The sequence below is a fragment of the Drosophila mauritiana genome, chromosome 2L, assembly GCF_004382145.1.
Source record: "Drosophila mauritiana strain mau12 chromosome 2L, ASM438214v1, whole genome shotgun sequence".
NCBI classification, from domain to species: Eukaryota; Metazoa; Arthropoda; class Insecta; order Diptera; family Drosophilidae; genus Drosophila; species Drosophila mauritiana.
This window is the reverse complement of record NC_046667.1, coordinates 13,726,912-13,745,144: the sequence shown is the minus strand read 5'-3', so window position 1 is coordinate 13,745,144 and position 18,233 is coordinate 13,726,912. Positions and strand designations below refer to the sequence as shown.

The 18,233-nt window shown below is 43.4% G+C and overlaps 1 protein-coding gene across 1 annotated transcript in view; it reads right to left on the bottom strand.

Moving 5' to 3' along the window:
• LOC117147038 (neuronal acetylcholine receptor subunit alpha-7) overlaps window positions 1–16,854 on the bottom strand; it is a 28,097-nt gene extending 11,243 nt beyond the window's left edge. Inside the window, exons 1-5 of the mRNA XM_033313763.1 lie at window positions 15,801–16,854; window positions 15,255–15,705; window positions 8,868–9,007; window positions 1,062–1,397; window positions 779–854 (exon numbers count right to left, since the gene is read on the bottom strand). Coding sequence (XP_033169654.1) covers window positions 779–854; window positions 1,062–1,397; window positions 8,868–9,007; window positions 15,255–15,705; window positions 15,801–16,277 — 1,480 coding nt within the window. The 5' untranslated portion in view covers window positions 16,278–16,854. The remainder of the gene's footprint in view (window positions 1–778; window positions 855–1,061; window positions 1,398–8,867; window positions 9,008–15,254; window positions 15,706–15,800) is intronic.
• Window positions 16,855–18,233: the final 1,379 nt, after the last annotated feature.

Below are 18,233 nucleotides of genomic sequence, written 5' to 3'. Positions count from 1 at the left end.
AACGAAATGTTTACGCGGCTATTTCGGACTTAAAAGTTAAAGCGCCCAAAGAATTTTTGCGATAGTTTTGTTTGTTGGAGTTTTGTTTTGAAAGTTGAGTGAGTGGGAGAACACTGGATAAGCGTGTGATTTGGGTGGAGTACGAAAGTATTTGAGTACGAGTAATTGGGTGGGATAACAACAGGGTTCATCGAGTGCCTTACTTAATTCCGTATTCATTGACCTCGAAATTGAATGAATTAACCATAGAAAAGTATCAAAAAAGCAGTGATGTAAACCTTCTCATCCCTAAATGATTGAAAGCTGCTTTCAATCACGTATTGATGAGCAACACAGTCGTAGTTTCGAACGGAACGAGTTCGGAACTTTAGTTCGCAGCTTGAACCCTGCTCAAGAGTGAAAGAGAGTAAGTAAGAGATAGATAGAGAGCGAGTACTGCTGAAGTGTACTGGTGTGTGTGTATCTCTGTGTGTTTTCTGCACACGAAAGTATGCTATAAATCAGCCGCAAGGCCAAAACTCCGCGAGGGAGCAGCAGCAGCGAGTCCTTAGCACTTGGCCAATGTCCTTTCGCTGGCGTGGAGTGTTAACTTCCACTTCCACCTCCACACACACTGGAATCGGGAGCATTGCGGAGTAAGATAGTATCTCAATTCTTATGTGATTCTTTCTGCCTGAAGAACGGGGTAGAGAGACCGCCTGCTCAGAGTCTGAGTTTGGGTGTCGAAGTATGTAGAGAGAGGAAGGTGGTCGCTCCAGGACGACGTTGGCTTACTCACCCAGTAGTTCCCACTCGCCGTTGAGCACGTAACTGCTGATATCACCGCCAGTTTCATCTTGTAATTGTAAATCCAGCTTTTTATACGATATTCGGGGAGAGGGTATAGAATAATGTAAATATCTCACTCGCATTATCAGATCAATGCAGAAAAACGAACCAAGGGGAAATCATAAGGCATAAATACACTCGATTCGAATCGGTCAAGCATAACAACTACGAGTTCTTTTCAGTAAGTTAAGTACTTCCTGGTTGCCCTGCTTGCATGGGTGACTGAACCAAACCTGGAATCCGTCGTAGGTCCAACTGCCGAACTTCATCTCGCACCGCTGGTCGTCGAAGGGGAACCACGTGATGTCGATCTTGCACGTCGACTTGAAGATCCCCGGCGGCACGTACAGGCACGAGCCGTTGTTCCGCACCACCACGTTCGTCTGGTAGGTGCCGTCAAATCCCTCATCCGCACTGTTGTACATCAGCACGTCCGGCTTCCAGATGCGATGCGGCGGGATTCGCAGATCCTTCACTCCGCCATAGTCGGAGGTGTTCCAGCGGAGATTCATATCGTTCCACTCCAGTTTCAACCACACATTAGTGACTAGCAATTGATTTTTCTCGTCCTGCCGGAAGGAAAGAAAAAGAACGGAATGCCCAACAGGAAGTTAATTACACACGTCGCACGGAATCATGTTTTATTAATTAACGCGTAAAAATCGGCTACATATGATGTATTCATAGAGCACAAAGTTCGACTGAGAACTCGCACTGGCTGTTTTTTATAAAGTATTTCCTGCCGCAACGGATGCCAGCTGCGGTGGGATTTGGTCGGCAGCTCACTCACGTGCGGCAAAAATGGCAATTGAAAAAGCGGATACATCCGCAGCGAGTTGCTTGCACAACCAGCTGCGAGCTGTATTCCTTTCATTTCACTTAAAAGATTAAAACATTAAGCCATGCTTGGTTACATTTTGATAAAATACCGCTTTTTCTTTAATTAATTAATCGGTCAATATACCGTTTCCTAGAAATTCCGATATACGAACACTGTCATAAATATTTTTAAGTATTGTGTTATGTGGCATTCTAAAATTATACATATATTATACATTTTTAAAGTGATGCGAATAATACGAAATCAACAAATTTTCCGTTCACCGTATGAAAAGTTAATAGTGTTCTTTATAAATAATTAAGCATAAAAATCAGCAAAAATTGCATTTCTACTTAAAGCGCACTTTAATCAAGATAGCTGCATTTTTTAAATGCTTCGTAGCCCACTTTCCCAAGGGATGTTGCCCAATAACCGAATCCGCGCGTTACAGAGAAACCAGACACTGAATCCGCTGGTGCTGCTGCGGCAGCTGCTCCTAAAAAATGCAACTGCTGCGCACAGGGCGTATGTGTAATTTACAATTAAATGCCTGAAATATTCATGGTTCACTCGCTGGGCGCTGTTGCTCACAGGAAAGGAAACAACAAAAAAGGCAGAGTAGCAGTGGAAAACTGAAAACAACTGGCGGAACCCAAATCTCTGCTGCCTAACTAACAGAGCGAGGGCCAAGGACCACAGGGATCGGAATGGGCATCGGGTGGGGGACAAAGGATTCGGGATGAGCACTGACTCCGCGTTGCTCGAATGTTTTGTCCGAGCAATTTCCCTTAGTCAGTGTGCAAGTGCAATCACAAAATGGGCTCAAATATGCGACAGGAATGCGGTGCAGATGAAATGGAGCCGCCCGCCCCAGCGGAGATCCAAATACCCAACCAGCAAGCGGTGTCCAACCAGCATGCTGCCAATATGTTTTCCGACCAAATCGGATCGGATGACGGTGATGGGGGGAGCGAGGGAATGGCGGGATGAAAGCCAACAGACCAACAAAATCGAAGCTTGCGGCAAATATAACGTTGTAAAGGAGCGACGTGGCAGGACTTGGTAATATTGCGGGCATAACGCAGTCCAAAAGCAAACATGCAACGTGTCCCTCTGTCCATGTGTGTGTGTGTGAGAGAGAGCCTGACTAAATATAGCCATTACATTATTGCACTTGACTGCAGCGGAGTCCATTTCGGCCAGCCACCTTTCCCCCGTTCACATGGGCAAACAACATCCCTCCCTCCTGCATACTTATAATTTTCAGTGTACTTTGCGACTGCGACCGCAGCAGACAAACAAATGCCTGCCGCTAAAAAGTATGCCATGGTTTTTGCCAGGACGAAAGTGGTTGGACAAAGGGGGGCGGGCGGTCAGGCGAATAAAGGCTCGACTGCGACCTAATAAAATTCCGTTTTCCAAATTGAGTTTCTGATGACGCTCCATAATTTTCACGGCTTACACATTGAGTGCGATTTTGGTTTGACGCCACTAGGATAATTCATTTAGCTGGCCAACGTAATGGAATATCCCTCGGTGCTCTTATTTCTAGGTCTGCTCTTATTTAAATTCATTCATTTACTTAATTTCAGTAGGAACTGCCTGCTTTTGACAGGACATTGCCTTTCGGGATATATATTCCAACTGCAGTTGTCGGAGCAACTCCTATTTGCAACCCATCCAATTTAAATTTTGAATGCGCATGTTCATTTGGAGTAAAAGCGGTGCACACAATTATAAAACTAACAACCGCAAAACGTGAGAGCGCGAAAAATATAATTAAAAACGCAAACAAAACGGGAGCTAAAATGAGAAAACTGAAATTATATACATATATCTTAAATAGAGTTTTGCTTGTCAGAACCGTGATGCGAACTAAAATTATTTATGACTTGGCTTAAAGCTTTGAAACTAACGCAAATTTAAAAAGAAACCAAGCTTCTTAAACATATCTCATGAACTTAACAAAGTTAGTTTAAAAATCTACTGTGTACTGTGTATCTTTGGTTGGCGCTCGCAATTGCTTTTGATGCATCCTTAAGGGAAAAAGGACAAGTTTTTGAAAAATGTGTGCAGTTTTTTGTGTGGTTCCTAGTGCAGCAGCCTCACAAGAAAAGCCCATGTATAAATGAAGCTTATTCGCATTCAAATAGTGTGCGTATGTATGAATGTGTATGTCTACTAAGGGAGGCGAGGAAAAATATATATAAATAAATGGCGGCTACGGGCGGCAGTTGTTGAATTTTAAATGAGCAAAAAAGCAAACGGCAAAATTATTACAGCCCAGAGTTTTTATTTCCCCCCCACTCGCTTTTTGCACAGCCTTCGGCCGGGCCAAAGACAAGTTTTGGTATGCGGAAATTTGCATATGTGCGCCGCAAATACATATTCTCGCAAAGCACTCACACACACGCAGAGGCGGTTCATTGACATGGCAGGCCAACAACGTTCGGGGAATTTAAAAAACAGTAAGCCAACTCGAAGCCGACTGAAAGTGTAGCATAAAACGCGGCGCGCGGTCTCCACGCACACCACCACCATGCATGTGCACACACACATACAAACGCAGGCCTAGTTTCTCATTGTGTCCTGTATGCATAAAAAATGGCTGGCCCATCTCGACTTCATTACTCATTTTCCGCTGATATCCGTTGATATGCACCCCACTCCTTCCGTCGTCCTGCGTCTACTTAATCACTTCCTCCGTCCTGCCACGACCCGACACGCCGCCAGATCCTTGGCCTGCGTCTTGGCCCTTATCTAGGCCCTCTTTGCCGCCACTGTCTTTCTCCCACTGATGCCAATTAATCTGCGCCTCGCTTTGTCTGCTCCTTTTTAATTAATGCGCCTGGGAGTTGTTTTATTTGTACTTTCACCGCCTTTCGCCAGCCCTTAATTTCACCTCCTTGTTCTGCCTGCTCGGCTTGCCGTGCCTTGTCCTGAAAGTCAACTTCTTTTTGTATCCTGTTTTGCCCTGGCCTGTTTTTCACTTTCTTTTTTCATTTGTCTTTTGCCGAGCATAGTTCTCAATAATCCCCTTCCATTTGTCATGCTGGCTGATTGTGCTGAACGGCGAAAGCATGCTTATTGGCTTACTCGCAGCCTTGTTTCCAATTTGACTTACTTAAGAAAGGATTCGATTTTTTGGTATCAGTGGAATTCCTGCAAACTATGCATTACTCTTTTTGAATTCATAGGGCTCTCAATAGAAATCGAGAGCCATAAGATCGCGAAGATGTTACTTCTTAAATTTAATTAAAAAACCTGTTTCATTTCACCCATTGAATGTTGCATTTCAAAATCGTTAAGTGGTTTCGTGGTTTATGGCTCTCCATATTTACTTAAATACCCACCCAGCATGCAATGCACTTCGGCATGGAGATTCCTTTCACTCGGCGCATTTAATTAAAAAACACTTCAATATTCATTTCTTCCGCTGGGAAAATAATTGGAACTGATTTTAACAGCGCTCTTTTATTTTATTTGGGGTAACAAGAGCGATCCTTGGGCCTTCCAAAATGCAATTAAATTGCAATGTTTGTATAATTCCGCGGAGTTAACTGTTCTCCCTTGAGCAAACACACTCGAATGTTTATAGTGAAAAGTATTTAAAGGATATTTTTAAAAAAGTGAAGAGCAGACATACATTTGTGTGGGTCGTTTTAAAGTACCTTTTTCATCAGAAAATTTATTTTTTAAACAGCTTAAATGTTTTTCTGTGCGGTGCTCTTACGTCTGTTACTTAATGTAAAGAAATCCTCAATTTATAACAATTAAATTGAAAAGCACAGCTCAAGTACAGTTGCGTTAGCAGGGGGTCAAAGTGCTGTCCCAATTCCTGCTAAACACATACCCTCACAAGCCACAATCCATTCAGCAATCCTCTGGACGGGACAGCCATCCTGCCATCCTTTACATCTATTTATGTGTGCCTGTGACGTTGTGCTCATTTGACAAAATCGTATCTGCACATATGAACGGGAACGGGAACGGCTTGGAGAAGGATTCGCAGGACACAGGCACATGGATCTCCGTCTCAGTCACTTGCACAGGGAACAACATCAATCAAAGTGAAAGTGAGTGGAGTCGCCCATCCTCAGCGCTCAAAAAATCCCCATCCCGGCCGAAAATGCATTGAAAGCATTTGCGAAAGTATGCCAAGCATGTCCATAACCATCTATGCACATGGAAAACCTGTTTATGCTGTTTATGCCGATGGAAAACTCGCAGACTAGCAACGTGCAACCAGCGAGCATTGATGGCCAGTGTGTTGCCGTGCTGGGCCAGGAATAGAAAACCGCTGGCAAGTGTTGCACGAAGGTATTCTAATTTCGTTGCACACACAGCGGAGCGCACAACAAAGGGAAAGCTCTTCCGCACACTTATAGAAACTCATGACTGAAGGAAATGCAATTTGCAGCGTCAAAATTGCCGACAGGAAGTGAGAAGGTAAGACGGTGAGGTAAAATGGCATTGTCCTTTCCCCCGAGGACAGGTGACCTCCGGGAAAAGCAATTATGACCTGTGCTTTACATAAATCAAATGGGCATGAGAACCATATTACACCGAAAGGACTGCCATTGTTTGCACGGCCGTGTGATTAGAGTCCTTCGGAGAGCCAGCTGGCGAAGGAGCTGTTGACATTGCCTGATAAGTGAAATTGATGAAAGGATGAAAGTGGGTGAAGCGACCCCAGTGTATCCATTTTTCCTTTGTTCCTTGCCACACCGAGTGCAGCACTTTCCATTGCAATTCTGGCGTCGGTGTTGTTGCTGCAAAATCCCTGCCAGGTGCTTAATCTTTAAATGCCCAGCTGGAGAAGGCAAAAAAAAAAAAGAAAAAAAATATGCAAATGCCAGTGCAGCCACTGCATTTAACAGTTAAAATATTGCCACCGACGATCGCTGGCGTATCCTCGGCGGACAACTAATGGCCCTGCCGACCTGCAACTGGCAGAAAAATCGTTTACTTGACACAAAAAGTGCTCTACTTATGGCGAAAATGTATTTTTACCATTCAACGCAATTCTCTTTGCAACGATTGATTGAACAGATGGCACTTTCCATTTTTGAAATTCACCTTTTTTAAATTTAATATTGGTCACGATGAAATAAGCTCTTTAAGATGATCCTTAAATTCTTCGTTTATTTAAATAAAGAATTTCTAGATATAAGAATGAGTACGAAATTTCCATGCAACACATAACGAGAATGCCGATTGAAACGGCGTGTGGCAGGAGAGTAATATCCTTTATTATCGCACCATATGCAACTAATTTCCTTACGATTACGATTCCCTGCGAAGCATTAACAACTTTTGATTGCCGTGACATCTAAGCGGGGCACTAACAGTGCGCAATAAAAGTTTGAGTACACCACTGGGCTCATAAACCCTAGTTTGGCATCCAAAGGTGGTAACGGCCGTCAATCCCTCTCATTTTACCCGAATGACCCGATTTTGGTTTTTATGCCCGGAGCACCGCGTCGAGCTCCCAGTTCCCAGTAATTGCCGCATTTCTGCTGCCTTCGCTGCTGGATTTCAGCTGCGTTTCGAGTGTGCGTGCTGCAGTTTTTACTGCCACCCAGAAACGGCTACAAACAACGACCGCCGGCGCATTGTGCCCATTCGTTCTGTTCTTTCAACTTCATTTTGCACCAGCAGCAACTCGCACTTCATTGCTTTGCCCCCACCATTCAGCAGGAACTCCAGAAACACCCCTCGCCAGCCCGCGGGCTTGTATGTTTTGGCACAAGGTGTGAAAAGCACATGTGCAAATTTTATTTATTCATTTTATTTGCATGCCAAGTGTGTACGGGTGTATTTTATTGTAAATGCACGGCACGAAATCGGGAAAAGATTTAAGAGTGTAGATTTTGCGAAGAACTCGTTGCGTGACTATGTAATTTCAGTTATCAGGATAATAAGTAAGTAGTACTAATGATATTTTTCCTTTTCGAATTTCAGAAATATTATTTTGTGATTCCCTACTGTTTTCTCTCGGTGTACCCTGCATTGCCTTTCACTGTTTGCCTTTGTGTGAGTGTATTTGTTTGTATGTGCGACTTTTAGCGCGTCACTGAATGCGCAGTTTTCTAGCGTCTGGAATCGTTTTCGCTTTTACTTTTTCATTTTTTTCTGAACCAGCCATATATGCCAGCAGCAACTTTTCTGCGTTGCTGTTTTTGCTTTTCATGCCTCATGTGTGAGTGCCTTTTGTTTGTGCGCTCCATTTTGCTGAATCCCAACTTTATGCGGGACACAGGGTTCTTTGCCTCGCTCAGGATCTGGTCCTGGCTACGTGGCACTGGCTCCTGGCTCCTGGCACCGTGGGGATGGCCAAACAAACAAGCCGCACATACGGACAAATGCAATGCAAATCTAATATGAATTGAGGTTGTCTCACTAACAAAGGCAAACGCCTCGCGTCGCCTTTTCCGACAGTTTGCACCTTATTCGCTCGCCAGTTCTTTCTCTAGATTCCTGCCTGACTTTTCACCCCCATACGCAATTGTAAGTTGGGGCAAAGTTTTCGCAACTGATGAATGCAGAACGAGCAAGCGACCGACCGAACGACAGACAGACCCACCGACCGCCCAACAGCCCTTTCCAAAGGTGAAAATGAGTCAAACGGCGCACATGCCACATGACGTTGCATGTAATTTGCTCGACACTGCCAGTCAGCCAGGATATGTGTGTGTCCTGTCTGCAAATAGGCCAGAGGAACGCGGGATGGGGTTGCGGGGTGCAGCTGCCATTCAAGGAACACCCAACAGGCAACAGGACACACACCATCACATGTGTGTGTGTGCCCTGCTCTCTGGCAAATAATTAAAATTTCACTTTCTTGGCAATTCACTTTTTACCCAAGCACCAAATTGTGTCATCAGGGATTCTTTTTTTCACCTGCCTACTTTAAGGCGCCCATTCAAAAGGAAAAGCAGTAAAAAACCGGTGAAACCGAAAGTTCCTTGCTGACACAAGGCTGGCGGTAATTAAAACAGGAAATTAAAGGAATGCTTTTAATTTCGTGTTCTTAGTCACAGCGAAATGCAGTGTGGTTCTTGGACTTTCAGCTTGCGGTATTTCAGCCTTTTTAATATAGTCAATTGCGAAAGAATACGTTGTATCGTTTAAACATTTGAACAATCAATATCTATATATATATATATAAGTTTTATAATCTTAACAATAAGATATATTATGTAAATCTACTACTTACCACATCGATAATTTGCATTAAAGTTAAACCAAAGCTTAATTGTAACGGGTCCGATTCATTGAGAACGGGACGTTCTAGTGTATTATAAGGATCCAAAAGATCGTGTAACAGTCTCTTTTCATGATATCCTGCTAGGCAAACTGCAAGTAGATAAAGTTCGGATTAGTGCATACAAGACGGTCGACAAAGTTGGCTAAGAGTGCTGCAACTGCTTGCTCTTTCGCAGAAGCACCGCAAATCAACATCGATAATTCGGCAAATGGGTTTGCTGGGGGGGAAGGGGGTGCTGGAGTGAGACAACAACTAAAATTTATTGATATGCAAAAGTTTACGAGTTTCTGGCTTCTGCAAGTTGGTTTCGCCTGCCACTTGGACTTGGCCTGTGGCGGGGGCGGCGAACGCGGCGTGCAGGACCTGTTTGGGATGCGGGTCCTGCAGTCGGCGTCGGATTGGAAAGGCAACAGAGAAAGGAGTTCGAAAGGATGGCAGAAGACAAGTTTTTGTGCTCCGCTCTGCCAACACACATATGTCTTTAGCAGTCGCAAACAGTGTGTTTGTGTGCAGGGACGAGACCATTGTTCTCTGGCAGGCGAATAACAAAAGGAAACTTTTATTGAGCAAAAGTTTTTCACATACAAATTTTCTTGTTACGTTTTTTCCCCAGCGATAATAGATTGCCTCATCTACACACACACACACACACACACACACACACAGTCAAACAAATGCAGGGACGAACATATTCGCATCGTTATCGTGGAATTATTTATGCATGAATGTGGGCAGCAGAAGAAACTACAAAAGAAACTAGATGATGTGGAAGGAGGAATCCTGGCAGCCCGCCTGCTCTTTGCCTCTCAATTTGATAATTTCTTAAGAGTTTTCCCCCAGTTTTTCCCAGCACATTCCCCTTTTTCCCCCGCAGAATCTCTATAAGCAGACAGTAAGTAGCGATAAGTTGCGGATTTATTGAGTTGATTGAGAATGCAGTTCGTGTGGCAACGGCGAAAATAATCTGGGAAAATTGGCATTGATTAGGTTCTTGAAAAGTGCATTAATACCAGATTGATGAGCAATGCAGCATGTGCCCTGAATGTGAAGTGTTCGGTAATTAAATTCTCGAATAATTCAATCTGGTGCTTTTCATTTTCCGCAACGATAGTTGAAATTCTGTTGTACGCAAAAAACTTTTCACTTTCCACCGAGCTTAGTGCGCTAACCCAAAAGATTTGCATACGAAATGAACAACGTTTAGAAATTATGCACATGAATTTTTTAGTTTTAATTTGTCTTTAGTCCTGTCCTGGTCCCAGCGTTTCAGCTGGCTTTCTTCTGGCCCAGCCACTTTCTCTGCCGTTTTTGCATATTTCATTCGCTTTTCACGCGCTCTCTCTTCCTTGTTCATTTAATATTAAAACAAAATGACGAGCCTGCAGGCCAAGAGAAAAGCCGAGAGCAACCAAATGAAGGAAGAACTGCAGCTAACGAGCACAGTACGGGCCAGGCCAACAATGAGTGTGGGTGGGTTGGTAGGTTGGCAGGTTGGCAAGTTGGCAAGTTGGCAAGTTGGATAGGGCAGCAGTTAGGCCTTTAAGGCAAAGCATTGACACCAGCCAACTCGGGGAGTGGGCCTAGAACAAAGCAACCGAGGCTCAGAAGGCACAAAAACAGCAGGACAACAGCGAAAAAAAGAGGCCAACGTCTGATGAAGTGTCAAAATGAATGTGATAATAAAGCAAATATGAGGGCCTGCCAGCGATCCTGAGTATCGGCCAGCCATTGTGGACTGGCACAAAGGCGACTTTGCCGACTTTTGCGACTTTTGACTGCGACATCACGAGCCGAGACTTTTGTTTCTATTCACTTTTGTTGCCAGACCATCAAAAACATAGATACAACGAGCAGAATGTAAACTATGTGCCTAAAATGTAAGCTGAAAAAAACAAACGATAAGTTGGAAACCTAATTAAAGATTAACGAGCCTAACGGGCCAATACTTTCAAATAGCCAACCAAGAAGTGGAAAACATAACTTAAGCTACATTTTTTAATCAAGAAATAACTAACTGAAAATAACTGCAGCAAATAGTAGTGTTAGAGCTCGGTAATTAACAACTCTGAGAGGAATATGTACAGTCATTAACTATCCATTTTTGAGTCGTTAACTTTTCGCCAAGTCATCTTTAAATTTGGATTTCTTCTCCCCACTCCACATTTTCCCTACAGTCTGCGGCCATTTCGAAATGCCTTTTCAATGGCTGCACTTCCGTTCCGCTATTTTCCCTATTTTTTGGTTGATGCCACCGTTGTTGTTGTTATTGTCCGTTGGCAGGCCGCATAAAATTGCAATTTTATTGCAGTGGAGCATGAAAAAGTAATTGCTATTTCACAAAGCCAAACCAAGTCGTTGGCCAGGGAGACAGGGTGAGATGAAGTGCGCGGGGCAGACAGCGCGAGGAAGTGCGGCAACAGCTGCAAGGATAGCGGGCTGCAAGGACCTCCAACGCGGGGCACACTCGTGCGGGCCAATTTAATGTGGCAAATAAAAAGCAACCGAAATTGGTTAGAAAATGCAGCTGCCTTCGGAACACACGCCGCAACAACAGCCATAATAACGACAGCGAATTTGGCCAATGCTCCTCAGAAACGAAAGTAGGACCGAAAAATAAGAAGTTTGCCTAAAAGTGCCTGTGGGTTGATTTTCAAAAATAACCTTTTCATATCCTGGCATAATGTTGAAAATCATGATAATAAAGAAATATAATTATTAAGTAAGTGGATTTTATATGTATATTATTATTATATTTTTTGAAAATAATAAACTTGTTGGCTTCTTTCCCGGTTCATAACGCATAAGCTCTGTAGAAAAATCCTTTACTCAGTTCTAAGGTTCATCTATTTTCCTCGGTTTGGACGCAGGACCTGAGCTAAGTGTAGAGAGATATCAGAGATATTCCGACTCGCGCTATCCGCCGATATTAAAAATTGAAAGCAAAATGAAAACTGACGGGGCGCCAAACCACTTAAGCTTCCAAAACCGATACAGGATAGGGTGGGGACGGTGGTGGAGGAGACGACAGTGATGAAGCTTGATGGCTGTCTGTTCAGAAGGGTGAACACTGTACATGCAGTCCCAGGGCAGGCCACCTGCTAATGGCTGCGGGGTAGGACGTGGACAAGGATTTGCGCAGGACGATGAAGGGCTTTGGGAAACAAGAAAGAGCTCAGAAGCGAGCATTTTAATAGCGCCAAGGTGACGCTTAACCATTCAAAGCTTAATTTATGCAATAAAAATTCCAACTCTAACACCCGCCCCTTCGGAATACCCCCTCAAGTCAACCCCCCCACACACACACATACAGTTGCCCTTAATTGGATGGAGCTTGGGAGCTGGGAAAGCATTTAATTGCTTATGACTTTCTTGTTTTCCTTTTTCCTGTTTCTTTTTTAGGGCCACGGATGGGGCAGAAAGAGTAACCTGAGACAAGAGTAGCCTTAAAAATGGAAACAAATCGATAGATTGCTTTGTAAGGGGAAATAACAGAGAGGATAGCAGAAGATCAAATAAAATTGTGATCCTTTAAAGTATTTAGGTTTGAAATATAAATAAATTTTTAAAAAATTTTAACTCTTCCTTTAAAAATATAACATCTTAAAAGAATTCAAAGTATTCTGCTACTTTTTCCCAGTAGAAACAGTAACTGGCATTTTCAGAACTCCCATGACAGCGCCATCAATCAAACTGCGTTGTGTCCACTATTGAAAATTATGAATGCTATCACATTTAATGATTGATTTTAGGCCAGCCATCCCCATACTTTCTCTCCTGCTCACGTTTGATCCTTTGTAATGTTGGCTGGATATGGGTAGGGGATTATTTGTGCCTGGCTGATGGGCTCATCATCTGTCCCAGACGCATGTGTGCGATGCTCTGGGCCTGGATGGGATCCATAATGCAAATGGCAGGCATGACATTGGATTTTTCTTTCTTGTACAACCCTTTAGCTAATGATGGAATGGAACTTGTGACATTTATCGTATAGATTGATAGAGCTGAGTGGGAGTTGACATTCAGCGAAAATTCCTGAATAATGCATGTTGTTGTGGGTGGAAAGAAGTTATAATCAGGCAGGGAATAGTATGTTTGCCTATGATGGAAGAAGAATATCTCAAACAACGATAGAACACCGTTGCTATCAATCAGGTAAACTAACCACTTTTCCTTCAAGCATGAACTTAAATTTAATGGAAGCAGTGTAAGCTGCCTTGCTGTTGGCCTAAATACAAATTAATGCCATCATCGCATGTTAGCGGCAAAAGACAAGGAATTAAACAATAGGGGGCTGTCAGATGCGAAGAGTCCTGAAGTCTTGAAGCATGCCAAAAGGCTTTCGGTAGCAATAAATGTCATACTTACAGGACATGACCAGGCAACGTAGAAAGGGCACTTGGCTGGCCGACGGGGCGTATGAACGATGTCATAGGGCAAGCGCATACTCGACACACTTATGAATACAGTAACAAGTAAAGCCGCACACACTTACAGCTGCTGTAAGCAACGTTGACGTTGTGCAAAGTTTAAATCTGATTAGCGATGGCAGCCAGAAGAAAGGCGGTAGAAACGTGTGGCGAGAAGGATGAGGAGGTGGAGGAGGGGAGCAGTACAATATGCCCGGGCGGAAACGGAAGTGCTGCCATAAAATCATAAACATGCACACGCATGTGGGCAAACGGCAATTGTTGTTGAAACTGCTGCTGTTTCTGTTGCTGCCACGGCTGTTGGTGTTGCATGAAACATGAACTCAAAGCCAAAGCGACAGGACAGACACAAAAAACGAAACGGAATAACGACTTCGACTGCAGACACAGAAGTTGGCCCAGCACACACACATGTCTTAAATTTATGAATACAGTGGTTTGATGAAATTTAATGCTCTTTTTTACTTCACTATAATACAGTGCAACTTTAATGCAAATAGCAATATCGTTTAACAAATTACTTGTAAAACAATTTTCACAGTCATAATAAGTCTCAAATGAAAGTAAATATGCTATTTCACTGGTCGTAAATGAGTAATTTAATATAAAATAAATAAATAAAATGACAAAATGAGTTTAAAGTTGAATTCACCATTAAAACCTTTAATTATTAAAACACGGGAATCTAGTTTAATACTGCCTTTTTACCACCTGCACCACCGTTGAACGTGTGTACTTATTTAAGCTTTCATTACCTGGCACGCCAACCACGACACGCGAATGCGACTTAGTCCGCGGCAGCCTGAAACATTGGCAACACTTTCCATCTTGTGTTTCTGCTGCTCCAGCCATTAATAACCCCAATATGTGTAAGTGGCAGTGGAGCCATCTCCTTGCCACCATCTTCAGGTGGGGATTTTCTTTTTTCATGCCGCTAATGGAACGGCAGGCATTTGAGCTGCTAACCAAACTTAGTCCTTGTCTCGTTGGAATATTGTTGTCGTGGCAAAGAATTTTTAAGCTTTTAGTGCAGCGCAGTAAGGACAGAAAAAATGCCATTACACAAGATTTTCGAAGCCCCTTGCCGCAACCACTTGATATGGGAAATTTCTGTGCAGCAAGCGTTTCAACAAGCATTTGTTGAAAGTATTTATGGCATTGCAACTTTTCGCCACAGCATCAGCCACACATTGTTCGACATGACTTTGCTTTGCTTAGTTTCTGGCAAATAGTTTTTGTGCCGGAAAATGTGGGTCAGCTGAAGCGAGCAATTTAGTATAATTAACCAATAAATACCACACTGTGCGGGAGTTTCATACGATGATACATGCTCAACGCAACCGTTTAAGTTTCGAGGAAGTGCCAATTAAAAACTAAAAACTGAAAGCTTCTCAATTACAGACATAAAATGGTTTATCCTTCAATAGGGCTCGTTCAGGTGCATCCGAGTCAAGAGCGTTTATGCAACATGCCCTTTGAAGGACCTCAACTGCGGCCTGCCACGCGTTAGCCACGAACAAGGACTAAGGACTTCTCAAGTGGGGGCGACGGAAGAAAAGAAAGAAAATAACCTTAGGCGCAGACGCCTTCAAGTGGCATAGACCGGTCTGAGATGGCTGTTGTTGCCTCACTTGAGGCTGTCGTAAATGTCACAACTGGCAAACAACAATGACATCAACAAGGGGCAACACAACGACAACTCCGGCCCACAAAATACTCGCATCCCACTCGTGAGTGGTTTTATGTGTCAAAGTGACAATATGTTGCCGGCGTGCATTATGTTGCTGCTGCTGCCACTGCCACAATGCGGCAAACAATGCGCCATGTGCGGCAACTGTTGCTCGCTGTCGATGTTGTTGATATGGTTGATGTTGCATGCAGCACTCGAGATAATTTAAATGACACTTACCTTTAGCAGATAAATTCAAATATATCAATAAAAATATCCATGAGTGTTTATTAAGTCCGTTTATAATTTGCGTGCTGCTGCTGTGGCTGCTGTTGCCGTTGTTGTTGCTGCTGCTGCTGTTGCTGCTGCTGCTCCTCAGTTGCGCCGCAAAGCTGCCTAAATAGGAAATGAAGGCGGTGATGCTCGCTGCGATCCTTCTGCACAGTAGCACCGATCGCTGTTGCACGTGAAGTTGCCACTGTTGCAGCGACACGAGCAGCACCTGCAACACCCAGGCGAATGTGGCCGTGGAAACTCTATCATGACTCGATATCGGAATGCTGAACTCATTGTCGCTGGCTCGACATTGCATGTAGGTGGCTGTCGGACAGCTGGTTGTTGCTGCTGGTGTGCTGTAGGTGTCCGTGGATTTGCGCGTTTTGAAGGGAGGCATGCTAAGTTGCTGTTGTTTCTGCAATTTAAGGAAGGCAATATTAAAGTGCTGAGTGTGCAATTTTTGTCTACATTTGTATATATTTAGTCAAATATGAGGTTATTGATGTTTACCTTGATATCTGCTTCGTTTGGGGTTGCTGGTTTTCTTTTTCGTCGGCGACGCAATCGTTGTCGCTTGCGTGCACACAGTCTTATGTTTGTTGGTTGTTGGGTTGTTGCTTCATCGCCGGCAGCAGTTGCTGCGGCTGTCTTTGGCGACAACATGTTGCTGCTGTCTAGCTGTTGCAGATGCGGCTGCTGGTCATTGCTTCTACCTTGGGTGGCTACATCCTCGTCCTTCGATGCTGGCTCCTGTTGCTGGCTATTGTGCTGCTCGCTTGCAATGTTGCTGTGGTGTTTTGTACTTAAGCTCCTTGGTTGCAGTGTTGTGAGTTGCTGGTTGTGCCTCTTGTTGCTGCTGTTGCACGCGCTGCTGGTGGTTCTTGTGCTGCTACTGCTGCTGATGCTGCTGCTGCAGTGCGCTAATCTTACTGCCAGCCACAGCTCATCATCGTCAACTTCAGTCAGTTTCAGTTGTGCATTTTTCATAGTCTCTTTCGGTGTTGGTTGTTGCCAGCGGATATGTTGTCTGCTCTCTACTAGATTACAATAATATAATTTTCGGTTTTGTCGGCCTTATCCAGCTGCTGCAGCTTTCATTGTTCTGTGCGGGGTTTTTTAGTTCCCTTTTTAGCTGTGTGCCTGGGCTGCCCTTAATACCTACTAATCTTTCGAAATTTCCACCGCCTTTTCACGATTTCCCTTTATATCAATATGGCAAGTATATGCTTTATTGTTTGCAACGTTTTCATGTCTTTCTTTTGTCTTCTTATTTTCTTTACAACCCGAAGAGCGTTTTTCTATTATTTTTATGCGTTTTCCTACAATAAAAGTTTATACCACAACTTTTTTCTCGTTTCTGGGCTTGCTTCATGCTTCATTCATCCAATTTTCATAACTTTATTCCGCTGTTAATGTTCCTTTTTGCCTTTTCTCCCTCATTTGTTCGTGGTCTCCGATTTTGTATAGTAGTCGCTATATTATTCTAGGTTTCGTATTGTTTTGCTATAAATGTTGAGCTACTCAATTGTTAGTTCTCCTAATGCAATCCGTTGCAGTTGTATATGGCAGTGCTTTGTAGCATTTGGTTTCTATTGATTTACTTGACTTCTTCCTTATTTGTGAATGCAAAAGTGGTGGCTGTAAGGAAAAGATACAATTTCTCAGTTAATAATATTTCAAAACCAGGAAGATACTTTTGTTATACTAAGCTAAGCGCAGCACTTTAATTTCATCTAATTCAACATAGCACTTAACACACTTTCAATATTAATCCAAAGCCAATCGCCATTACCGCAACAACCTTAATCTGCATTATAGTTGCTTTTTCAAGTACTTGCATTAGAAATTTACCCTGTGGCATCTGCCATTCCAATTTGGCTAAATCAAGCTTCTCAGATTCCGGCCCAATGACCCATGCAGTAACCCCAGGCAATAACCTACGACGTTGCATTTGATCACAAAGGAAACTACAACATGCACAATTTTCGATAGAAAGCTGAAAGCTCTCTAAGCAATTGCCCAAATTTTAGTTTCAATTACTCAAACTAATTAGTTTTGCTAAAACAATAAACCCTAAACATTTTGCATGCTAATCACTCCTAAGAATTTGCGCATCTGTCAGCTGGGATGTCAGAATGTGGCAAGAAGATCCTGGATGGCCGAAAGGCCTACTCGATGCCAAATGCGAACACTAAGTTGCAGTTGCTCCCGCACTACCGCACTCCCGCAGGACTTCCAATTCCTGCCCAACTCGCACTGGTAGTCTCAATAAATAATGCGTATGCAAAACGATAAGCACACAAGGGTCCCAGTGTCCTGGCAAATGGCCGAGCAGGAATTGAAGCCACTGCAGGATGCGAAATGCAAATGCCACAACGGAAGGCCTTCGGGCAGGAACGGAATGAGAACGAGAACGAGAACAGAACAGAACCATTCCTGACGTTGATGGACGTGTGCGGGACATTTATGGCATGTCCTGTTAAGCAGGACTCCTGCAGATCAGAGCGGCTTTGCTGGGAACCATGGACCATGGAGTTTATGCATATTTATGCCACAAGTTGTTACAATCTCCCAATAGTTTGCAACCAAAAGTTTTTGAATACGAAAAGACAATCAAACTTTGACCACACAATTACTTTGAACAGATCTCTGGCATAATCCGACTGGTTGGAATCTATTGCCACTTCCCCCAGCAGTCTGAATGTCAATTCGTTTTTTAAATTTTTTGAAATGCCAGCCGGTTTTTGGTAGCATCTTTGAAAAAAAAAACTGAAAAAGAAATGTGCCCGGCTGTCGGGGCGGAAAACAATAAATGCATAAAATAGAAATGTCAACAAGCAGTCTCTCTTCTGTCAAAGTTCAGTTTTGCAACTGTCAGTGGAATTTGAATTGAAAGAAATGGAAATAGCTTCCGTTTGGAACGAAGGGAGTTTTTTGGCTCTG